The sequence below is a fragment of the Xyrauchen texanus genome, chromosome 34, assembly GCF_025860055.1.
Source record: "Xyrauchen texanus isolate HMW12.3.18 chromosome 34, RBS_HiC_50CHRs, whole genome shotgun sequence".
NCBI lineage: Eukaryota > Metazoa > Chordata > Actinopteri > Cypriniformes > Catostomidae > Xyrauchen > Xyrauchen texanus.
In genome coordinates this window covers 17,372,877-17,398,657 of record NC_068309.1, presented here as the reverse complement: position 1 = coordinate 17,398,657, position 25,781 = coordinate 17,372,877, and the positions used below count along the sequence as shown (strand labels likewise).

Here is a 25,781-nt window from a genome sequence, read left to right as displayed (position 1 = left end):
AGGACACAATGTCTCGTTCCCTCCATCGGGGAATGGAGGTTACATTCGTAACCTAGACGTTCCCCTTCTGTCGCTCTCTCCACGTTGTGTCGGAGAAGCAACACTAGGGGTCCAATTTAAATTACGCCATGCGCTGAGCCGTGTACGTGGTCTGACACAGGAGCGGGCAGGTGTTTTTTACGTGCCAGAAGACCAGCTGTATCAGACTACACGTACCCTTCCCCAATGCCCCACAAAAGTCGTCGGAATCCTTTTGGTTACCCTGACAGGGGAACAAGCGACGCTTGCCAACCTGGGGAACGGGCCAAGCCTGGCTGGGCCTCTTTTCTCTCTATGTTTCTCGCATAGTGCAATAGACAGCCGGGGCCCTTACACGCACTGAGGGAAGGAGGTCTTACCCAGCTCTACGTGTGGTCCAGATAGGTATGCAAAGCACGTACCTGACACAGCAACGACGGGGCTGGGTCTGCCTCCTTCCGGGGCAGCGCTTGCAGGTTCACTACCTGGTCTCTGAAGGGCGTGGTAGGAACCTTGGGCACGTAGCCCGGTCGTGGTCTTAGGATCACATGAGTGTCTGCTGGACCGAAATCCAGGCAAGTGTCGCTGACAGAGAACGCTTGCAGGTCCCCGACCCTCTTGATGGAGGCGAGCGCGATCAGCAGGGCAGTCTTAAGAGAGAGGGCCCTGAGTCCAACTGATTCTAGCGGCTCAAAGGGAGGTCTCTGGAGGCCTGCCAGGCATACCGAGAGGTCCCAGGAGGGGAACAGGCTTGGCCGGGTGGGATTGAACCTCCGGGCGCCTCTTAGGAACCTGATGATTAAGTCGTGCTTACCAAGGGACTTGCCATCTACTGCGTCGTGGTGGGCCGCGATAGCAGCAACATACACCTTCAAGGTGGACGGGGACAGCCTCCCCTCCAACCTCTCCTGCAGGAATAGGAGCACTGACCTAACTGCGCACCTCTGTGGGTCTTCAGCCCGGGAAGAACACCAATTCGCGAACAAGCGCCACTTCAGGGCGTAGAGCTGCCTGGTGGAAGGGGCTCTGGCTTGGTTGATTGTGTCTACGACAGTAGGTGGTAGGCCAGCTAGATCTTCCACGTCCCGTCCAGGGACCAGACGCGGAGTTTCCAGAGGTCTGGACGCGGATGCCAGAGCGTGCCCTGCCCCTGAGAAAGAAGGTCCTTCCTCAGGGGAATTCGCCAGGGAGGGGCTGTAGCGAGGAGTACAAGGTCCGAGAACCAGGCCCGGGTGGGCCAGTATGGAGCCACTAGTGTGACTTGCTCCTCGTCCTCCCTGACCTTGCACAGCACCTGTGCAAGAAGGCTCACTGGGGGAAATGCGTACTTGCGCAGCCCCGTGGGCCAGCTGTGTGCCAGCGCGTCTGCCCCGAGGGGAGCCTCTGTTCGGCCATACCAGAGCGGGCAGTGGGAGGTCTCTCGGGAGGCAAGCAGGTCTACCTGAGCCTTGCCGAATCGTTCCCAAATCAGCTGGACCGACTGGGGGTGAAGACTCCACTCTTCACTGGGCAAGCGTTGTCGTGACAGCGCGTCCGCTACCACATTGAGTTTGCCGGGGATGTGAGTGGCACGCAGCGACCTGAGCCGCTGCTCGCTCCAAAGGAGGAGACGACGGGCGAGTCGTGACATGTGGCGGGAGCGTACGCCGCCTTGGCGATTTATGTACGCTACCGCAGTGGTGCTGTCTGACCTGATCAGGACATGTTTGTCTCAAATTAACGGGAGGAACTGTCGCAGGGTAAAGAAAACAGTCAACAACTCTAGGCAATTGATATGCCAGTGCAGCGGGCCCCTCTCCAAAGGCCCGCAGCTGCCTGCCCGTTGCAAACGGCGCCCCAACCCGATTTGGAGGCGTCGGTAGTGACCAGGACACGTCGGGACACCTGCTGCAGGGGCACTCCTGCCCGTAAAAAGCAGAGGTCTGTCCAGGGTTTGAGTGTTTGGCAGCATGCGGGGGGAATTATCACGCGGTGCGTGCCGTGGCGCCATGCTCGTCTCGGGACTCGAGTCTGAAGCCAGTGCTGAAGCGGTCTCATATACATCAACCCCAGATGCTCCGCGATTTCGTGGAGGAGACTCTGCTGGCATGCAGTTCGCCGTTCACTGTGGGCGTTGTTGAGGAGGACCCTGCCCCTCCTCCCACAGTGGTGACCCTCCAGTCGTCCATGGCTCATCCTTTCACGCCTGCCCAACCTGCCAGCAAGCCAACCCCCACGCTTGCCTTGGTCAACGAGCCAGAGCTGCCAACTTCATCCACCCGGAGGAGGAGAAGAAAGGCTTCCGCTCCCCAGCCCACGCCTGCCACGGTCTGCGAGCCAGAGCCCACGCCTGCCAAGGTCTGCGAGCCAGAGCCCACGCCTGCCACGGTCTGCGAGCCAGAGCTCACGCCTGCCACGGTCAGCGAGCCTGAGCCCACGCCAGCCACGGTCAGCGAGCCTGAGCACACGCCAGCCACGGTCAGGGAGCCTGAGCACACGCCAGCCACGGTCAACGAGCCTGAGCCCACGCCAGCCGCGGTCAGTGATCCAGCATTGCCAGTCTCGTCCGCCCGGAGGAGGAGGAGAAAAGGAAAGACGTCTGCTCTCCAGCCTCTGCCTACCACGGCCAACCAGCCAATGCCCCGAACGTCAGTGAGCCAGCGCCTGTAGCCTCCACCGTCCCAGAGCCAGCGCCTGTAGCCTCGACCGTCCCAGAGCCAGCTCCTGTAGTCTCGACCGTCCCAGAGCCAGCGCCTGTAGCCTCGACCGTCCCAGAGCCAGCGCCTGTAGCCATGACTGTCCAAGAGCCAGCGCATCTCGAGCCACCTGAGCCTTCCAGGGCTCCGCCTCTCGAGCCTTCCAGGGCTCCACCTCTTGAGCCTCCCAGGCCTCCGCCTCTCGTGCCTCCCAGGGCTCCGACTCCCGAGCCATCCAGGGCTCCGCCCCTTGAGCCTTCCTCGGCTTCAATTCCTGAGCCTTCCAGGGCTCCGCCTCTCGAGCCTCCCAGGGCTCCGCCTCCCGAGCTTCCCAGGGCTCCACCTCCCGAACCACCCAGGGCTCCGTCCCTCGAGCCTCCCAAGGCTTCAATTCCTGAGCCTTCCACGGCTCCACCTCCTGAGCCTCCCAGGGCTCCGCCTCCCGAGCCATCCAGGGCTCCGCCTCTCGAGCCACCTGAGCCTCCCAGGGCTCCGCCTCTCGAGCCTCCCAGGGCTCCGCCTCCTGAGCCTCCCAGGGCTTCATCTCTCCAGCCATCCAGGGCTCCGCCTCCCGAGCCTCCTACGGCTCCGCCTCCCGAGCCTCCCAGGGCTCCACCTCCTGAGCCTCCCTCAGCTCCGTCTCCAGAGCCTCTCTCGGCTCTGCCTCCCCAGCCTCCCTCAGCTCCGCCTCCTGAGCCCCCCATGGCTCCGCCTCCTGAGCCTCTCTCGGCTCTGCCTCCAGAGCCTTCCATGGTTCCGCCTCCCACGGCTCCGTCTCCTGAGTCGCCCTCGGCTCCGCCTCCTGAGCCTCCCACGGCTCCTACTCCAGAGCCTTCTACGGTTCCACCTCCTGAGCCACCCAGCTGGCTCTACCACCTGGGTCTTCCACGGCTCCGTCCTCCATGGCTCCGCAACCAGAAACTTCAATGGCTCTGCCTACCTCGGCTCCGCCCTCGGAGTTCCCCATGGCTGTGGTCCTGAGGCCGACTCCCAGACCTCCCAAACCTGTCCTGTGGCTGACTCCCAGGCCTCCAGACCCTGTCCTTGCCCTGTGGCCAGCTCCCAGGGCCCCTGAACCTGTCCCTGTCCTGTGACCGCCTCCCAGGCCTCCTGAACCTGTCCCTGTCCTTTGGCCGCCTCACAGGCCCCCTGAACCTGTCCCTGTCCTGTGGCCGCCTCCCAGGCCTCCTGAACCTGTCCCTGTCCTGTGGCTGCCTCCCAGGCCTCCTGAACCTGTCACTGCCCTGTGGCCAGCTCCCAGGCCACCTGACCCAGTCCCCGTCTTGTGCTCCCCGTGGACTGCCTGTCTGCTCCCTGTGCCCCCTTGGACTGCCTTCTGTGCCCCCTTGGACTTCATGTCTGCCCCCCGTGGCCCCTTGGACTGCCTTCTTGGCCTCTGTGCCCCCCTGGACTCCCTGTCTTCCCCTGTGGCCCCTTGTACTGCCATCTTGCCCTCTGTGCCCCCCTGGACTGTCTGTTTGCCCCTTGTGCCCCCCTGTACTGTCTGTTTGCCCCTTGTGCCCCCTTGGACTGTCTGTTTGCCCCTTGTGCTCCCTTGGACTGTTTGTTTTCCCCTTGTGCCCTCTTTGGTCTGCCTGCCCCCCCTCACTCCTTGGACGATTTTTTTTTTTGGGGGGTATTTTTTATTTTTTTTTGCAGCGTCTGGAAGCCGCTCATTTGAGTGGGGGTTATGTCACGATTCCCGTGTTGTCTGCCCTGTGTTTCACTAGTCTTTGTCAAAAAATTCCCTTGATTCCCGGTCCTCATCACTCTGTCATTGTTCGCACCTGATTGTCGTTTGTGATCATCCTGTGTCTGTGTATTTAAACCCTGTTTGTTCCCCGTTCCTTGTCGATCGTTGAATGTGAATGTTATGGTTGTTTCTTGATGTTTCGCCTGCCCGTGGATGTTTTGTTTGTTCCCAGTGTTGTTTTATTTTTAGTTATCTTGTTCACTTCCTACTGATTTATAATAAAGAACCCGCAAGTAGATCCCCACTCCTCGTCTGCATCCGTAACAGATATCATCTTGGTGAAAGCTATAGTGACATTTAGTTTGTGTTTCATGGTTAGTGTTCATGATGTTTCTGACCAACACCTCTGTTCTTTATCATCTCACATCAGCCTTCACTTGCCTGTCTAATGAGAAGTCAAATAAAAAAAATCAACATTTGAAGCAATATTAAATGTATAATTGTGCCAGGATTGAGCACTATACTTTTTAATTTAAAAAACTAACAACAACAACAACAACAACCTGTACACAGTAAAATAACAGTATAGCACTGCATTGTGGGTTATAATGGTGAAATACACATAAGCCTTTGCGCTTGAATAAGTATGTATGCTTTGGCAATGCATTGTGGCTACAATGTTTTTAACATTAATAATAATAAACATATATACAAAAGTTTTTATTCAGACTTAATCGAAGTCTTAGTTTAATTAGTGTTGCTATTTTGTTACCAATAGTTGTGTTTTGTTTGAAGTTTTCTTGAGATGGCACCTTGGATCTTCATTATTATTATATTATGTTCGTCCAGCCAGTAAATTTATGTTTGGAAGACAAAACCTAAGGTCAGACTGAATATCTGAATACCTTGCAAATGTCAATATATGTGGCAATAGTGATGAAAAAGCCAAAACAGTAAAGGGTATTTCAGTATAATGATATCAGTAAATTGAGTGTTTGATGTTTTTGATGACCTTACAGCATGACTCGAGTTGTTATCAAGACACACACAGAAATCAACTCTCGGCATACAAAATGCAACAGTGGTGACAATTAACAAACATGTTTTTATGTAAAAAGGTAAAAGCTGAACATTACAATACAAGCAACTTTGACTACAACAAAATCAACACCAAAATAAACCAGTAAATAGTAAAAACAATAGAATTTCAACATGCCGAAGAGCATGCTGGGAACATTGCTATTAATTTCAACAACAGTAGATAGTATGTAATTTGACAGCTATATGCTGCTAAATTACAGATGTTTACTGTAGCTGTAAAAACAGTATCTAGCTGTTTATTTCAGCAACAGCAAGACACCGTTAAATTTACAGTAACATGCTGGCAACCCTGCTACCAGTTCTTTACTGTATTATGATGAGAAAATCTTTAACAGTGTACAGACAGACGAACAGATGGACAAACAGAAAAACTAGATGTAAACTACTAGGCACATGATCTGTCCTCTGCCCTCCAGTTTTTAAATGTTACAATTAAAGTAATACATTCTAAATGATATTTAGAATGTGGAATCATTGTGAATTCATTGTCTGTATATGTGCCCTGAAAAGCACCTTCAAAACAAAACTTATTGGTAAATTATCCATCCATCCATCGTCAACCACTTATCCTGTGTACAGGGTCGCGGGGGGCTGGAGCCTATCCCAGCTATTGGGCGAAAGGCAGGGGACACCCTGGACAGGTCGCCAGTCCATCGCAGGGCCACACATAGACAGACATACACTCACACTCACCTCCACATCCACACCTAGGGCAATTTTTTTTGGAGACACCAATTAACCTAGCCTGCATGTCTTTTTGGATGGTGGGAGGAAGCCGGAGTATCCGGAGAGAACCCACGCAGACACGGGGAGAATATGCAAACTCCACACAGAAAGGCCAGGGCAACCAGGGTTTGAACCCACAACCTTCTTGCTGTGAGGCGACAGTGCTAACCACTGCACCACCGTGCCGCCCTTATTTGGTAAATTATAAATACTACAATTCACACTGAATATGTGATTTTTTTTTTTTTGTTGTCAGCCTCAATAAGGCCTATGATGACATATTAGACATGACATTACACCATATATAAAAGCTTCACCTTTATCTTTCCCATCTGTAAATTGCAGACATGAAAACTCCAGGGTATCATGAACAAACACCCCCACTGGAACTTCCTCTCGTGCCTCTTAGTTCGTGATCACATTAATTATTAATGTTCACTATTCAGGTCTGTTTGTTTTAAGATATTTTAAGTTTGGGATTAGGTGTTGCTAGAATGACTGGCAGAGATTTTTCCAACACAGATCTTGCTAATAGTCCTTAGGGCCTGCTCTCCTTCACAACAAACACAAACACATTTGTTATTCAAAGGTTAAACTAAACAGACTTTCCATGTGGTCAAGACTAATGGCTGTTTAAGAAATGGCATCTGGATATAACTTACTCATAATCAGAATGTGACTGTATTTGGGCCTGTTCAACTGAGTGGTAATTCAGTGAAAGGAACTGAACAGTGCTGTGATTCATCAGACTGAACAAGACTTCATATTTAAAGATTCATTTCCATCCGTCAAAATTCTTTTCATATTTTGGAAATGACTTGAATCATTTTAGTCTTTCATATCACTCTTTGGGGTTTAGTTCAGTAGATACAAATAATTAATTAGCTAATGCCCAAATCATGACACATTTAATGAAAAGCATGTAACACTTTGTAACATTGAGGCAGTTTGTAAAAACTAGTTTTGCACAAATTGTTTAATGTGGTACCAACATATTAGTCACTGAATGTAGTGCTATTCATGTCATAGATGACAGAGGGTTAATCATGCAACTGACCATACCTGTAAAACAGGATATGCTCTTGAATCATATCTATCTGGTTTTGGCCTTCCTGAAAGATGTGTTTTTTAAATAAAGTATGCAGAACTTAATGCACTCATTGTTGATTATATTGATAATATAATGCTTGAAACTGAATGCTTGATGACTTAAGTCTGTAACTTAAACAGTTATGGGGGGAGGGGGGCTACATGGCATGATGTGGTAACATGGTAGGATCACTGACTTGGCCATGTTAGGCATGGATGCTGACTCATTGTCCGTGGCAGGCGTGAGCGCTGAACCATGGAGTAGAGGCAGGCCTGGACCATGGAGCAAAGGCTTGCTTGTGACATGGAGCAGTCTGGGGCTTGGCTGTGACATGGCATGGAGCAGGCCGAGGCATTGCTGTGACATGACCTGGAGCGGACTCAGATGTGGATGTGACATGGCATGGAGCAGGCTGAGGCTTTGCCATGACATGGAGCAAGCTCAGGATCTTGGGTAGAAGGTGGCACAAGCTTAGTGGCCATGACGGGGGACCCTGGCTCGGCGGCCATGACATGCGACCCTGGCTCATTATCCACCTCCCCCACAGTGAAAGTTGAACCACTTATCCGCAGGGCAAGTTCGATATATTGAGCCAGATTGAAGGTACTCCAACTGCCAGTGCACCAGCTCATGCAAGCCTGCATGAAAAAAAAAATGTGTTGGAGGGCGATATCATTAAATCCAACCCTGTAGGCCAGAGCGCAGAAGTCCTCCACATTCTATGGAATGCCTTCTTTGACATAGACATATTAGTAGATCTGCTGGGTTCATTTTGGTGGTCAGGTGTTCTGTAATGTATGCTGGCAATGACAGGCAGACAAAGACGATGAAGAGTAAGAACCCAAATGCAGTTTATTCCTTATACATGTAGTTAACCCAAGAAACATGACCAGACCAGACTAACACAAACAAACATATAAACAATACCTGACCCAGACACATCTTCTTCTTCTTCTTCTTCTTCTTGTTTAATGGCGATTAACTCCTAAGGAGCATCATCGCCACCTACTGTACTGGATAGCAAATTAACCTTGGGTGATAAGTCTGAAGTTTAAAACTGTTTCCTCTTCCTTCCTACCAATGGACCATTGACTAACTATCTATATCATCCCACACACATCACCAATATTTATAGTACCTGCAATAGAAGTTTCATTGAGTTTCATCCGGCGCTGCGTGTTCAGCTCCTCCGTCCACACTCAGCCCCCATGGCGGGTTCAACTTTACAGACATATTATATTCTAAAACCCAAACCTGAATCATATATAAACGCAATTAGTGCTCTATATATCTGTCTGTTCAATAAACCTTTTCCTAGAATATCCTCATTCTTCATTCTATCCTCTCCATTTTCCAAATGACTGAGTAATACACCCCGAAAAATATTATACTTACTACAAATAAATAAAACATGACATACATTTTCAGATACACCACACACATCACATAATCCATTATCATGTAACCCCATAATTGCCAGTGTTGAGTTTAACCCTGTATGTCCCAGTCTTAACCTAGACAGCAATACCTCTTCTTTCCTATTTCCTCCCTGACAGTTTATCCTCCCTACTGTCTGTGTGATACTATAACACCATCTCCCTTTGCTACTACTATCCCATCTAATTTGCCACTTATTCATTAACTTTCTCTTTAAAATCGATTTTGCCTCCTTTTTCCCCATAGGTACTCTAACATCTCCCTCCCTCTTGTCTAGTGCTTTTTTTGCTAGTTTATCAGCAACTTCATTACCAGATACCCCAACATGTGCTGGTACCCAACAAAAATACACCACTACTCCAACCTCTTTCAGTCTGTATAATGATACATATACTTCCATTAATAAATCTTCTCTGTCTGATCTTGCATGTACTATACTACTTAAAACTGAAGAAGAATCTGAACATATTACTACTTTATTTGGTCTGACTTGTTCAACCCACTGTAGTCCTATTATTATAGCTGTTAGCTCTGCAGTGTACACGGACATCTCATCAGTCAACCTCAAACTAATCTGTTTTTTAAAATGTGGAATATATACTCCTAATCCATCCTTTTGACTGATAGGTTCCTTTGAACCATCTGTAAATATTTGTAACACTGAATAAAATGTGTTATTTAAAAAAGCATTAATCTCATTTCCAATGTACTCCTCTTTGGACTTGTTTAGTAAACTCAAATCTACAAGCGGTTCAGGGACTTTCCATGGTGGAGTATCAGTAAGTGGTATATTGGGACAGAAGATCCTATTGTCCATGCAACATTCCTTGGCCCATACTCTGCTCTTCCATCCAAAACTGTGTCCTCCATCATATGAGTATTCCCAGCACTCCTCCAATACTTTGCGAGTAAGGTGATTATTTGCTGATTGTTGAAGATTTACCCAGTATGTAATGCCAGTTTTTCCCTTCTAATATCTAGAGGCATCTCTCCCATTTCTACTCCAATTGCATCCACAGGGGATGTTTTAACTGCTCCACAACATATTCTTAATGCTTTGGATTGGATTATATCTAATTTCTTCAGTAAAGACTTGGATGCCGAACCATACACAATACATCCATAATCAAAGCAAGAACGATGCTTGATACATGCACAACAATGCACTACGGCTAGTTCCCCAGTTGTGACTAGCAACCGTACGCATGCAATTTAAGATTTTTTTACACTTTGACTCAATTTTACTGATATGACAATTCCATGTTAATTTTCCATCAAACCATAATCCAAGATATTTAAAAACAGGTACTCTTTCCAATGTTTGAACATACAACTTCAGATCTAAATGTTCATTCCTCCTGTTCTTTGTGAATAGCATATATTGTGTTTTTGAGACTGAAAACTTTAGACCCCAATCCAATGACCATTCTTCCACTTCTTTAATTGACTCCTGTATACCTTTAACCACATTTTTAATATTACGGCCTCTCTTCCATAATGCTCCGTTATCTGCATAAAGAGCCAATCCTATTCCTGGTCTGTTAACTTTATCAAAAACATCATTGATCATTAAATTAAACAATAATGGGCTAATTGCACTACCCTGTGGAGTTCCATTTAGAATGTTATAAGGAGCTGATAATTCTTCCCCAATTTTCACCTGAAAAGTGCATTCAAATAGGAAATCTAAAACCCAATTATAAAATTTGCCACCTATTCCAATTTTATTCAGTTTAATTAGCAAACCTTCCCTCCACAAAGTGTCATAAACCTTTTCTATGTCAAAGAAGACTGCAATCATGTACTCTTTCATTACAAATGCTTTTTTAACTTCATTTTCAAACAATACTAAAGCATCTGCCGTAGACCTACTTTTCCTAAAACCACTTTGAAATGTCGATAACAATTCTCTTTTCTCTAAAATGTAATTCATTCGCCTCACAATCATTTTTTCCATTAATTTACATAATGTAGAGGTAAGAGCAATGGGTCTATAATTACTAGATTTTGTTATATCTTTCCCAGGCTTAGCAAGAGGGAGCACAATTGCCGTTTTCCATTGTTTAGGAAGGATACCCTCATTCCATATATAATTATATAAATCCAGTAATATTTCTAATGCTTTTGGTGATAATTTCTTTAAGATTCTATAACTTATCATATCTTTTCCTGGTGTGGTACTCTTTGAGTTATTAATTGCTGTTTTTAATTCCAAATAACTAAACTCATCATCCAAAATATTATTAAAATCTTGTTTTTTCTTGCAAACATCTCCATAGATATTCTTAATTTGCTGACGTCTTGTTAAAAATGTATCATCTAAATTTTCAATGCTATGAGCTTTAGCAAATGTTTGAGCCAACATAGTAGCCTTATCTTTATCTGTGATAGCTACCTTCCCATTTTCCTCCATTACAGGTATTTTTTTAAAGCTGTTAATTCCATTCATATTTTTTAATCATAAGCCAGACTGCATTTATTTTGGTTTCCCTCCCTATTGTATCGCAAACGTTTTGCCATGCTGTCCTTTTTGTACTTTTAATAATCTTTTTAACATAAGCCCTTTTTCTTTGATAATCTATGACTGCTTCTGGAGTGAGTGTTCTTTTTAAAAACTGAAATGCTTTATTCCTCACTCTGATTGCTGCCGAGCACTCCTCTGACCACCATGGCACATTCTTTCTTGTATTTATACCACTTGATTGTGGGATAGACTGAGAGGCTGCAAAATAAATGCCACTCACTACTTTATTATATCTGTCATCAATGCTACCCTCTACTGACAGATTTTTGAATTGTTCTTCACATAACATTTGAAGTTTTCCCCAATCTGCTTTCTTATATATCCATCTTACACCATATTTACATTTTTGTAGTTGAATCTTATTTTGAATTACACATGTCACTGGAAAATGATCAATTCCTATATTATCCTTAGATACTGACCATATACATTTACCAGCTAATGATGCTGAAACTATTGTGATATCCAGACATGACATTCTACCACTTGCTATGTCTATTCTTGTTGGATTGCCATCATTTAAACATACTAACGAGTTATCGTCCATGAACTCTTCTATTATTTCTCCATTTTTATCTGTACTCCTGCTACCCCAAATACAATTGTAAGCATTAAAATCACCACATATAATCATTTTGTTTGCCTTTTCTCCCATGACACTTTTCAGGATATCTATTGTTAATTCTGCACATGGATTATAGAAATTTAACACTCTGATTACCCTGTGTACCCATTAATTCTATACATATGCTCTCTGCATTACCTTCATTATTTATTTGTCTATATATCACATTTTCTTTTATGAGTGTTGCACATCCTCCACCTCTACCATTAATCCTGTCCTTCCTTATTACCTCATAGCCGTTCATCCTAAAATCTAATGACTTGCATAACCATGTTTCTTGTATACAAATGATATCAGGAGATTTACTCATCTTCAATATACTTTTTAAACTCCTGTCCATTAGTGATTAAGCTTCTGGCATTCCAATGAAGCAACAGGAAAGACATGATAATGTTATATATCATTTCATTGAGATGCATCATAATTTGCTGTTATACCACCTTCTGTTCTCCCTTCTTTAGACTGTAGAATCTTGTGAACTTGTTCTGCTGATATACCGATGCAGTTCAAGAACTTGTTTGCACAATCTACCACAATTTTTATTTGATCAGATCTTCTTTATACCTGCCCAGTGCCATTCACCACTGCACAGATAAATGCCACAAAATCAGTTTTGCTCATGTTAATGTTGTCATTTGAGTCATTCTTTAACAAGTTCAGCTGTTCCATTGACTTGTCAATCTGAGAGGTTTGTTCCGGTCCAATATGTATTCTTGTATCATCTACATGTTTCACTCTACGAGCTGCTTCTGCATATGTTACATTCTGTGTGGATTTTACCTTTTGGATTTCACGAGCCTGTTGCTGTACTGGACAACCTGCATATGCAGCGCTGTGTTCTCCCCCACAGTTGCAACACTTGATCTCAGCTCCTTCTTGACACTTCCCGTATTCATGCTCCCCTCCACATTTTGCACAACGCATTTTCCCTTTGCAAACAGCAGCAGTATGACCTATGCGCTGACACTTATAACAACGCAAAGGAGGGGGTACATACTCCCGTACCACATAACTGATGAAACCTAGTTTCACCTTGACTGGTAGATTGCGGTCTTCAAATAGTAACAGCACAGAAAGACTATCACACTTTTCATTATCTTTCCATGTCGTCAATCTTCTAGCCAAAGCAACTTTGCCTCCAATCAAGTTTCCTTTTACTATCTATTCCAGCACAACTTATTTTACCACCAGCTAGTGTTTTCAGTTTTAGAATCTTTGCTTTCTGATTTTCATCCTTACACTTAATCAAGACTCTTCCATTGCTCAGACATGTTGCCCCTTTCACTGATCCCACTTCTTTTTCTATCGTTTTTGATAGTTTAACAGGATGCATGTATTGCTCTGCTTGTTTGACAAATGTGACCATAACTTTTATTTCCTTTTCCTCACTGTTTCTCATCATCCTTTGCCCTGAATCCCTGGTTTTACTTGTACATAGTTTCTCATATTCAGACTCATCACCCATGTTAATTCCTTTTATTATATCGCACTTCTTGGAACTCCATATCTTGATTACCATCATCCGAAGAATCGTCCATTATGTCAACCTACTTCAACTCAAGAACCGTCCCTAATTTGTCCTTTTAGAATCTATTAATTTGTCCTGACGTTCCTTCGCCGCTGCTTCAACGCTCTCTGCTGCAACACGCGAGTACCGTCGTTAGCACCAACCGTCAGGTCATTCGAAGTCATCTGCAGCTAAAATGTCTACAAGCTTCTCCTCCGACCCAGACACAATGGAAACATGAGACTTAAATACATGGACATGGGAAACATAAACCAATGGACAAACAGAACTCTAAACAAGATAACAAGACAATGAGCATAAACCAATGACATGATTATGAACCAATGGGAAACAGACTCAAAGAACATGAGGGAAACAGGATGATCACATGACATGGCAGGGAAACAGGAAATAACATGATATTTTTCAAAATAAAAGACAAACACAAACTATGAACATGAACACATCTAGACAACACAGTTGTGGCCAAATATTACATGAATAATGATCTAATATTGAAATTAAAATAATTAATATTGTAACAGTAATAATAATAATAATAATAATAATAATACAATACTTAAAATAAAAACATAAAATAAAAAAATATTTGTATTAAATATCAAAATTAATACAAAAATAATAAATAAAAAAACGAAAAGCGCATCAATATTCACAAGGCTTGTTGTTATTACTGTTAAAAGGACAAATGGTTGTAATTCTGCGTCGTCCGGCAGGGGGCGTTTTTTTTTTTTTTTTTTATCTCTACCAACTTCCTTGTTCCGACATATGATCAAACATGGCGGCGTACAGAAGAAAATTGTTAGTTGCAGGACTGAGGTTGTGTATAATTTATTTAGCCGTCTCATGTTAAGATTATTTCTTTGCTAAACGTAACTGTAGTGTAGCCTAAATGTGATTTCTGAACAATCATCAATAATGGGACGATAGATTGCCATTTCACACATCTTCTTAGTTGATGTTATAAGATGTTATACTAGTAGATGAAGTAGCCTACTGCTTATACATTTCGAAATTCTCCTAGAGGCATTTCAGTTTAGCCCGGTTTGTTCCAACTTACTTTTCCTGTATGACGTGTTGCCAGATTAAGCTGTTTTTCTTGAATTGAGTGACTTAAGAGGGATAGATTGATATTGTTATTTACACAAACGTTGTTTTCGTGTCTAATGTAGTTGGAAAGCTTCTTTGATGATCAGGAGCCGCCGTAGACTTGCTGTGCTGCCCACAATTATCAGGAAGAACTGGATGACCTTGAGTGTCACAGGTGCTCTGTGTGCTGTCCCTTTCAACCAGGTTGGAACCATGACATTGTGAATGGAAAAATTGTATACTGTTTTATAGTCTCCTTAATTTTTAACTTACATTTTTAATTAAATGTGTATGCTAGTGTTACAGTTGTTATACAATTATTTGAATTTCCTTTCAGTTGCTGTCTGCAAAAAAAATGATTCACAAAAATAAAGAAATTTTGTCATTATTTCCTTTGTGGAACACAAAAAGAGAATATTGAATACTTTTCACACAGCTCTTTTGACAGAATTGGTCACTATAAATTAGAGGTGTAAATCTTCACTGGCCTCATGATTCGCTTTCATTACGATTCAAAGCGTAACAATTCGATTACTAAACTATTCTTGTCCAGGTTGCATCTTGTCCTCAAATTTTTTAACAATACACACACTCAGTATAAAATAGTATTAGGCTAAATTATTAATTTATCTACTTAATAATTAATCAATCCCTAGCCGATAACTAGCGAAAACTATCGTTGGATGGTCCAGCATGGCTACATGAGATATCTGCTTCTTGTGAGAGTGCAAATGTCAGCTTCTCCTTTCTACACTTCAGGTGTAAACTGACACAAATCGCAGGGATTCAGCTTATGAAATCAATCAAGTATCTTGTATGTGCACGGTTCTGACTAGTGAGAGACCAGCAATGAGCAACAGCCAAAGAAATAGAGAGTGCAAGAGGAGAGAAATGCATTGGGAAGCAGGAGACCAAAAATAATAAAAAAATAAAAACATCACCCATGTCTCCCGAACCGCTGTCTCATTATTATTTTCAACGATTTTCCCTGTCTGTGAAAATCAGTGGAATAATGGGCGTGAGCATGTCTGTCATTATGATTGTTGACGTGTTATCACTATAGCTGTCAAAATTAACGTATTAATCCATGCGATTAATTAAAAAAGCGTTAATCCAGCATAAACACTGGTTGGAAGGGCTGAATCTTTGCGATGTGAAAAGAGCTCTTAACACTATTTGATGTATTTTAAATACCACAGAAGTACGCCAAGTCTTAACTATTACCAAAACGCATAATGACACATTTTTGTGTGCAAGCACTTTTCATGTGGAGTTCAATGTGTCACTTGATGCTGGCATTGACACCCTGACACGAATCATGAACATGGCTGCACGATTGCTGTAACAAATCAGTTAGCCACAGGCTGATTAATATTGTGGAGGATGAGATTTAACACTAGAACTACCGGAATTGTAGAACTACTAGAATGGCCATAGCAGTCATTCTGACCATTCATACTAGACTGTACCAAATGTCATTTTTTTCATGTCATATTTACATTCAAAACTTTTATTGAGGTTTTAGAATGAAGCTTCTAATGTCTGTCATTATATTTTATGACGTCATCACCCTAAAAAAAAAAAAAATCCTCGAACAAAATCCTCAATTTGAATAAAATAGAATAATATGGATTAAATGGAGCATGGAGTGCCAAGCGAATGCAGATAGGCCTACATAATACGATATTTTTTGTAATATTTAATAGTGCTAGACTATACAAAATATATATAAATATATTAGCTGCTAGACTGCCCCAGAAGGTGCGTGCCTCGCTTTGTGTCCAGCAAGTTTTTTCTCCACAGTGAAATGTTTTTGAAAGTCTAAATGCCAACAAACATGGTTTGATGCAGAATATTTTGTTAGATAAAAACATAGGAAACATTTTGTTAGATAGGAAATTATTACATCTATCTTTTTTCAAAACATGTTGACTTTTGGACTTTACAACGCTCTGGAGTTATTGGAAGTGTTTGGACAACACAAAACAATCCTGTGCAGACACCACTGGAATCAAAACCATGAATAAATTAATCTGTTATATTAATAACAAACACCAGGACACGAAATTTAAATTCTAATGAATGTGAAAATGGATTAGTTCATCAACAACCACAGAACTTGCTATTGTAGCTAATTACAGATACAAATTTGATTATTTATATTCTGTTATTTTCTTTGTAAAATAAAAACAAATCAATACTATAGCTTATAAAAAACTTCACCAATGTGAATGCGTAGTAAAAACCTTAGACATTTATGAAACACATATAGGCCTAACCCAAAATGGTCAAAAGAGTTCATAAAGAATATGAACTTTCGCTAAACTGATTTAGAAAGCAATATTTGTTTTACTGTGAGCAAAAATATCATGCTGTAAAACTATAATGAAAATATTATGCTGTAAAATCATTATTAACGAATTCTCCTAAAAGTGGGCTCACTTGAACAAGGCATTTGTTTTTTTTGAGGGGGAAACACCGCACATCATTCACTAACGCTTGTGGATCGATTACTCACAGTCAACACAGGTACTCTCTACCTTCCATTTGCAGCTCCCACACACTACCTTTTGACATTTATCACAAGTGTCCTTAGTTTTGTTTTTCTTGCAAACTTGGCACTGCCTTCCCCTCTCCATCATCAGCTGCTCCTGTCTGGGTCCTCGCAACATCAGCTGTGTGGCATTTGCTCTCATATATGGCCGTAGCGAAGTTCATATGAAAGTCGCATTTTGAAGTTTCTCCGTGACATTCTCTCATTTGTGCTTTTCTTGAACATGATGGAACCATTTATCGCTGCCAGGTCAAGGATATTATAAAACACAGCCACTGGACATCTACGTGTGGGTGCTTTCACATAGTATTTCCTCGCCATTTGATCTAGCACATCTACTCCGAACTTGTTTCTGTTGTAGTATGTGACTGTCTCTGGTTTAGCCTTTTGGCCACTTGTGAAGGCAACAGCTGTGTGGACAGTGCTTTCCTTCTATTGCACTGATAGAATGTGAGCTTTGCATTGTCACTTCTCAGCACCTTCGTGGTGAACAGCGCCCTTTGTTGCTTTACGTAGCAAACGCTGAAATGCGTGTGGTCAAAATGACCGTTATGGCCATTCAAGGTAGAAACACTTAGAATAAAATATACACACATTTTAGAAAAGTCATGGTCCTATGGGTTTTATTTCAACAAAGTTATTACATTGCAAAATTGAAAAATGGTCAAAATGACCACCGTGGTAGTTCTAGTGTTAAGAGATTTAATGCCCATTGCAATGAATATGCAACCTATGTGGGGAATAGATATTTTAATTAGTCAAACTCCCACTTAGACTTTGGCAAACTTTTATTTTTACTTTAATTGGTGATATTTTAGTGCATTTCTATCTTTATACTTTGGAAGGCTTTATTTGGAAAATGTCATAAAGCATTCATGTTTCATATTGTGTTTATTTTTTCTATGAAGTATATAAATGCATTTTGACCAGAAAAGATGTATAAATAGTGTCAAATTTCAGCACTTTCAAAATCTGTCATTAATAGGGATTAATTATGGAAAATTATGCACTTCAAATTTTTTTTATCAACTTTTAGCACTAGCTATTATGAATAAACTATCCCATTGCTATATGGTTAATTTCGTGAAAGTTTCTGTCTGGGACGGTGGTCATGTTATTGTTGCATAGAGTCTGCGATCAGTTCTGTAGTGTGTGCTTGGCTTTAGTATATGCGCTTCTGACCATTTGTCTCTGGTGCTGTAACGCTTGAGCAACGAGGCAGACGAGGAGATGCGGATCCAAACGCAGTTTAAACTTTATTTAATTAACAAAACAGGTAAACACAAAGGAACAACCCACAATGGGGAAATCAAACATAAAAAAAAAACTGCTAACTAAACACGATGTAAACAAACAGAGGACTCGGGAAGGAAACACACACCAGGCTGACATCAAACAACGATAGACAAGGACTGAAACAAGATAACAAGGTGATTAACAGAAGCAAAAGGCAAACTAATGAGGACAGGTGAAAACAATGACAGAAAACACGAACGCTAACAAAGAGACTATGGAGTTACATAAGGGACTAAAGTGAAAACTAAGAAATGCAAAAGTGACAAATGGCAAACAAAAGGGCAACAGTGAAACAAGACAGGGTATACATAACAGAGCCCCCCTCAAAGGATCGGCTTCCAGACGATCCTAGAAGACAAAAAACAAAAGACAAAAACCCACAAAAACAACATGAGGGCATCAGGGGCAAACAGACAGTCCAAGTGGGCACATGGGCAGACAGACAGACCAGGGGGGCACAATGGGCAGGCAGGAAGTCCGGGGGGCACAGAGGGCAAGACAGGCAGGTCATGGAGGTGCAAGGGGCAGACAGGAAGTCCAAGGGGGAAATGAGACAGTCCACGGGGGCACAAGAGATGAGACAGTCCACGGGGGCACAAAGGGACAATTAGGCAGTCCATGGGGGCACAAAGGGACAGGTTTAGGAGGCCGGGGTGGTATCAACCGGGCAGGGACAGGTTTCGATGGTCTGGGAGCTGGCCACCGGGCAAGGGTAGGTGCAGGAGGCCTGGGAGCTGGCCACAGGGCAAGGACAGGTTTGGGGGACCTGGGAGGAGGCCACTGGACAGGGACTGGGTCAGGAGGCCAGGGGGGAGGCCTCAGGACGGGAACAGGGTCAGGAGGCCTGGGAAGAGGCCACAGGACAGGGACTGGGTCAGGGAGCCTGGGAAGAGGCCACAGGACAGGGACTGGGTCAGGGGGCCTGGGAAGAGGCCACAGGACAGGGACTGGGTCAGGGGGCCTGGGAAGAGGCCACAGGACAGGGACCGGGTCAGGAGGCCTGGGAGGAGGCCACAGGATAGAGGCCGGTTTTGGTGGCCTAGGAGATGGAGTGGCCACAGGGGAGGCCGGCGGAGCCGCGTGAGGCGGAGCCAAGGAGGACCTCTGCAGGAGGCTCGAGAGGCTCTGGGGGCAGAGCCGTAGGAGGCTCAAGAGGCTCTGGGGGCGGGGCCGTAGGAGACTCGGGGGGCGGAGCCCTGGAAGGCTCGGGGGCGGAGCCCTGGGTGGCTCGAGAGGCCTGGAAGGCGGAGCCCTGGAAGGCTCGAGAGGTTCTAGAGGCGGAGCCCCAGGAGGCTCGGGAGGAGGAGCTCTGGAAAGCTCGGGAGGCTTGAGGCGGAGCCCTGGGAGGCTCGAGAGGCTTGAGGGGCGGAGCCCTGGTAGGCTCGAGAGGCTTGAGGGGCGGAGCTCTGGGAATCTCGGAGGGTGGAGCTCTGGAAAGCTCGGGAGGCTTGAGAGGTGGAGCTCTGAGAAGCTCGGAGGGCGGAGCTCTGGGAAGATCGGAAGGCGGGGCTCTGGAAAGCCCAGGAGGCGGAGCTCTGGAAGGCTCAGAAGGTGGAGCTCTGGAAAGCTCGGGAAACTCGGAAGGCGGAGCTCTGGAAAGCTCGGGAAACTCGGAAGGCGGAGCTCTGGGAAACTCGGGAGGCGGAGCCCTGGAAGGCTCGGGAGGCGCTGGCTCTAGGACAGGCATGACCACTGGCGCTGGCTCTTGGACGGTCCTGGCTACAGGCTGGCTGGCTACAGGCGCTGGCTCAGGGACATCTGAGGCTACAGGCGCTGGCACACTGACGTTTGAGGCTATCGGCACTGGCTCACTGACGTCTGAGGCTACAGGCTCTGGCTGGGTTACCGTGGTATGTGCCGGCTTGGGTTCGCCGGGCGCTGAGGGCAGAGCCAAAGGGGGTTTAGGGCATGGGGCTGCGGCAGGCGGAGGCTGGAGTGCAGTGACCACTCCCTTTCTCCTCTTCCTCCGGGCTGATGCGACTGGCGAAGCTGGGATGCTGTTCCTGGTCAGCGTGGCTTCAGGCTCGCTGGCCGTGGTTGACGAGGGCTCAGGCTCGCTGGCCGTGGTTGACGAGGGCTCAGGCTCGCTGACGGTAGAGGCCGTAGGCGCTGGCTCGCTCACTGTGACAAGCGTGGCCGCTGGCTCGCAGACCGGGGCAGGCGTGGGCTCTGGCTCGCAGACCGGGGCAGGCGTGGGCTCTGGCTCGCAGACCGGGGCAGGCGTGGGCCGGGAGGCGGAAGCCTGTCTTTTCCTCCTCCTCCGGGCGGACGAAGTGGACTGTGCAGGTTCCAGAGAAGCCACTGGTGTGGGGGGTTGCTCGCTGACAGGTGAGGCTGGTGTGACAGGGAGCGGTGAGCTGCACGCTAGTAGGGTCGTCTCCAGGTAGTCGCGGAGAGTGCAGCCGGGCGTTGCCTGTGGCACCCGCTCCCTCAGCGAGGGATTTAAGCTGTCCTTAAAAAAAAAACACCAATGCGGAGTCCGGGAAGTCCGTAAAGGTCGCCAGGAGGAGAAAGTAGAGAGCGTGGTCTACCAAAGGCTGGTCTTCTTGCCGCAAGTTGAGCAGCCGGCATTTGGCCCGTATAGCTGCTGGATTCATGTGTGGTCTATCGTTCTGTAACGCTTGAGCAACGAGGCAGACAAGGAGATGCGGATCCAAACGCAGTTTAAACTTTATTTAATTAACAAAACAGGTAAACACAAAGGAACAACCCACAATGGGGAAATCAAACATAAAAAACTGCTAACTAAACACGATGTAAACAAACAGAGGACTTGGGAAGGAGACACACACCAGGCTGACATCAAACAACGATAGACAAGGACTGAAACAAGATAACAAGGTGATTAACAGAAGCAAAAGGCAAACTAATGAGGACAGGTGAAAACAATGACAGAAAACACGAACGCTAACAAAGAGACTATGGAGTTACATAAGGGACTAAAGTGAAAACTAAGAAATGCAAAAGTGACAAAAATGGCAAACAAAAGGGCAACAGTGAAACAAGACAGGGTATACATAACAGGTGCGCACCACTGCGTTGCCATGGTTTAAACTAAACTCAGAATCGATTTTGAATTTCGTTGGAGAAAGAATTGCAATGCATCAGAGAATCGATATTTTTCTCCCACCCCAACTATGTACTATGTTGTTGTTACATGGAAAAGAATTGCATGAAACTTCTTCAAAAATGTCTCCTTTTGTGTTTCACAGAGAAGAGCCAGAAACGAGTTTGAAACAACATGAGGGTGAATAAATATGACTGAATTCAAATTTTGGATTAACTGTTCCTGTAATCACCCTTTTCTCTTGTTTTTATAATGTTTAGAGACCAGAAAGTCTATCCCATGAAGACTTGGTACGGAGAGCTTCATCTTTGGTCACTGACAGTGCTAATACTTTCCTTTCACAAACCACTTTAGCTCTGCTCGATTACCTTACAGGTTATACTAAGGTAATCCCAAATATTGGAACCATGGATCAATGCTTTTGTTTGCATGTCTGAATGTTACAACCCTACACTCAAAGCTGTTCAGAAAAAGACCCTTGTCTTCTTTAGGCTATAAACAACCTGGTGACATTGCACAAGCAATATGTGGCCTCCATCAGCAAACTTACTCCTGCAGAAGAAGATGTTATCTGGCAGGTCATTCTTCGCCAGCGTCAGGAGGTAAAGACTTGCTAAACATTGGGCAAAGTTTACTGTCCAAAAGTTAATGATCACAAGCTTTCAAATGAGTGTTACAATTATCCAATGATGGTAGCCTTTTATTTGTGGCATTATGATATAATAAATATATTGTTAAAATACTTTCCCTTGATCAGAAGTTGTTCTTCATTTAATTAGGTAATTGACAGACGAAAGGATTGTAAACGATTTGAATCTTGCTGGATGACTGCCATCAATTTATCAGAGCTGGCTGCAGAGGCAGCCTTCAATGCAGGTAGGTTTCATATTCTATTTCAAATGGTTCAAGTGGGTGTTAAAGATGCCAATACATGACTAATTATGGCCTGGTCAGTCTTCCAGGCTCAAATCAGTGCACTTGCCTGCAATAGGCATTTATTTTTAGTAAATAATTGATACCTACTGTCACCTGGTGGTCTTTCTTTGCATTGCAGTTTTGGCAAAAAATGATGTCATAGCCAAACCATATCTCTGCTCTCTAGGGGCTGACCAAGCTTCTGTGATGGCACAGAGCAGTCTACAGGTGGCACAGTCACAAGTGGAACATGTTCGACAGCTATCAATAGAGGCTGAGAAAGCACTCAAAGACTCTAAAGCTGAAGATAGTGAGAGGCTTCAAAAGGCCCTCAGCACTGGAATGGAGGAGGATGAAGACATTCCAGATGCATATCTACGAGAGGACTAATTATATTAAGAACTTTAGCACAGTTGCTGTGCTTAAATATACATTTACAGTATTGTGACCACTCCAACACCACACCAAGACCTATACCACTACCAACTGAAACACTGAATCCTAACATGTTATTTATTTGTGTCCAGCTTATAGAAGTAGCACAAGAAAATGCTGTGTAAAGTGCAACCAAGTATTAAATGCCAGGGTGTGCAAAATAATTTCTGTTCCTTTTTTCTTTTCTTTTTTTTAGATACAGAGAGATAAAGAGTAATGATAATTTCTCTATGCATGCTTGTTTTCCTTTTCTTTTTTTGGTGGGATATGCTTTTGTGATAATGAGTCCATTTAAAAAAAAAAACTACATGATACATTAAAAAATAATCTTTATAATATAATTAAGCAATGTTTATTGCTAAAAACCTTTATTTTTCAATGCCTTTCTTATATACCCTTTATTTGTATCTGTTATATAGAGTCTATATTAGTCTTTTATAGGCTAACACTTTTTAAATCATCCTTTAGAGTGGATTGTGAAGGTCTATCTAGAGCTACTGTACATTCAGTATGACTAAAATATACATTTACTCCTTCCTAGTTCCCTTGTTCATTCTGTTTTACCATTGCAAAACAAGTTATTAATCTCTTATTATTATTATTTTTCAGTGCCAACATGAAAGAGCATGTCAAACACTGATGTCTATCTCTCCTTATCTCCACCTGTTTCTTTCTGTGTTCTCAGATTAAGGGCCCATTGCCAGTAAATCCATCATGTCACTAGAGATGTCATTCTACTTTTGTGTGGTCCAGAGCTGTCCCTCAGTCTTTTCACATATCGCACTTTTCAGTCAACCACAGAGCTACGGTCATGTGTGTCATTCCTTCCTCCTGTCACATTTTCAAAACCAAGCTGATGAATAATGGCTATATAACTTTGTAATACTATAAAAACTTTTCTATATGAGTGATGTCTATTACTAGATATTATTAGTGTACAATGGGGCTAAAATACCCTCTTAAGGAAAAGTGATTATTTTTTCTGGTCCATAATGTAAAATTATTTTTCCATAATGTTGTAAACTAACCATATTTATTAGTAGACATTACTCAAATAGAACAGTTTTTATCATACATAGTAATATCCATACATCGATGGCAGTTGAAATTTTATAATTGTGTGTTTTTAGCTTAAGCACATTGTTTCTTCGACACAAAGAGCAAAAAATGTGTCTCAACAATTGCATTGATCAATTAGAGCTGCGGTCTGACTAAAGAAGATATTTTTGCAGTGTGCCTTGTGTTAAAAGACATTGTTTTGATACACTTTTTTTATTTCAATGAAGCCAATGCAACCAGTATACCTTCTCTGCTGATAGTTAAACAGCCAACAGAGGGTGCTCTGGGACAAATTACTACATTGACATCTTGGTCTTAGGAGTAAACACAACTCTAGCATTAAAAATGTCTTTTACATTTTGTTAATTTAACAATCATAAATTCAATTGCATGAAGTGCTGCTGCGTATTCTTAAATTTGTCTAATACTTTTGTCATTCAGTGGTCTAATATAATAAGTCATTACAATCCTAAATCTTTTCAGCTGTAGCTTGGCATTTATTTATTTATTTAGTTAGTTAGTTAGATTTGCCTCCAGGTACCCATTTTAACCCTCCTATTGGCTTAAGAAACTGCACACTCTTTTTATCCATCGGGTCATTTTTTTTGGGGGTAAACATACTGAATATTAACGTAGTAATCTTCTGTAATGTTAAAAGATTTTTTTCCTAAATTAAAAAAAACTTGGCAAACATTGGCCAACGATGTCTCAATTTACGTTTATTTCAATAACTTTTTACTAATTTTATAATATCTTAAATATGAAACATTTTACATTTTAAATTTTAGATAATGTCTATTTCACAAAGGAATCTATTGCTTCTTCCAAAACTCAAAATGAACCCACTTTGCACATCCATTGCAACAAATCCATTTCTTTCCACTAATGTCAAACTATTTGTTCCAGAATTACAGGGGTTTAGGAAGGTGCCGTAATAGTTCTTTCTGCCATCTAATGTTTTAAGGGAAAATTATATTCAATAAAATATATTTTACCATTGTAAAAAATTATGTTAGTAAACATATATACCAACATGTAACCTGTTCAAAACTGTAAAAAACTAACATTTTGCATGTTTTCACAAACCCCATTTTAGAGGAAAGTATGCAAATTGTGGAAAAGATGCAGTACCCAGTGAAGGGGGTTGGGAAGTTTTGAGAACAGTATGTATGGGTCTAGGGGCAAAATGTAAAATATTTTTAGATCAAATTTGATTCACAGATGTACAAAAAACTCTTTAAAGCTGTATGACATCCAGAAATTCCAAAGGTAAAATGTCACAATTTCTCTTAATTGTACACAAAATTTTATTTTATTTTTTTATTTTGTTTTTTTTGATGGTCCTGACAAAGTCACAACATTTGGTTCCTGTACAAAAGACTATGCAGTATATCTATCTTTTTCTTTACATGTCCTGGGTCAAAAATGACCCTAAGACAGCAGGAGGGGTTAAGGGAACTGATATATTCAATGGTAATTGCTTGCTAAATGAACAAAGTAAACATTGCCATGGTTTATATAACTTATACTAAAAATACCTGCCCACTGCGATTAGTGTGATTGCAATGCCAAAATGAATTTAGATCCTGGATTTACAACATTCTGGAATCAGAAGTTCACTAGCATGCCAATGTTGACAAAACTGAAGTAATTTGGGTTTGCTGGACTCATCAAAGGAAACCCCATAGTCGGCACTGAATACAAACAATTAGTTTTTGATCTATCACGCTGTATTTATAAAATAAAAGATGTGTTTATTGCACCAAAAATAAAAGACCTTATAAAAGAATACTTCACATTGAGTGATGGTTCTAAGGGGAAAACACAAAAATGAGATTGCGAGTGCAAATCAAAACACGGATAAACAGCTCTTCATAAAACATGCTCTTCTGTGTTTTACTCTCCAGCCTGCCTTAGACATCCTTCCCTGCAACTCTTAAGTGCTGGGC

At 43.3% G+C, this 25,781-nt stretch overlaps 1 protein-coding gene across 1 annotated transcript; it reads left to right on the top strand.

Moving 5' to 3' along the window:
* Positions 1-14,195: 14,195 nt before the first annotated feature.
* LOC127627912 (diablo IAP-binding mitochondrial protein-like) lies at positions 14,196-24,438 on the top strand. Its single transcript, XM_052104525.1, has 6 exons — positions 14,196-14,236; positions 14,590-14,710; positions 21,684-21,809; positions 21,915-22,025; positions 22,203-22,299; positions 22,526-24,438. Exons 1-6 carry the CDS (start codon positions 14,196-14,198, stop codon positions 22,726-22,728), a joined length of 699 nt encoding a protein of 232 aa, XP_051960485.1. The 3' UTR covers positions 22,729-24,438.
* Positions 24,439-25,781: the final 1,343 nt, after the last annotated feature.

What these genes read in the sequence shown, in the direction of transcription:
- LOC127627912 (XM_052104525.1), top strand. Translation starts at nt 14,196, where the DNA reads ATGGCGGCGTACAGAAGAAAATTGTTAGTTGCAGGACTGAG. An exon ending in ACCTTACAGGTTATACTAAG is followed by an intron (nt 21,810 to 21,914) that starts GTAATCCCAAAT and finishes TGTCTTCTTTAG; the next exon opens with GCTATAAACAACCTGGTGAC. An exon ending in AGAGGCAGCCTTCAATGCAG is followed by an intron (nt 22,300 to 22,525) that starts GTAGGTTTCATA and finishes TCTGCTCTCTAG; the next exon opens with GGGCTGACCAAGCTTCTGTG.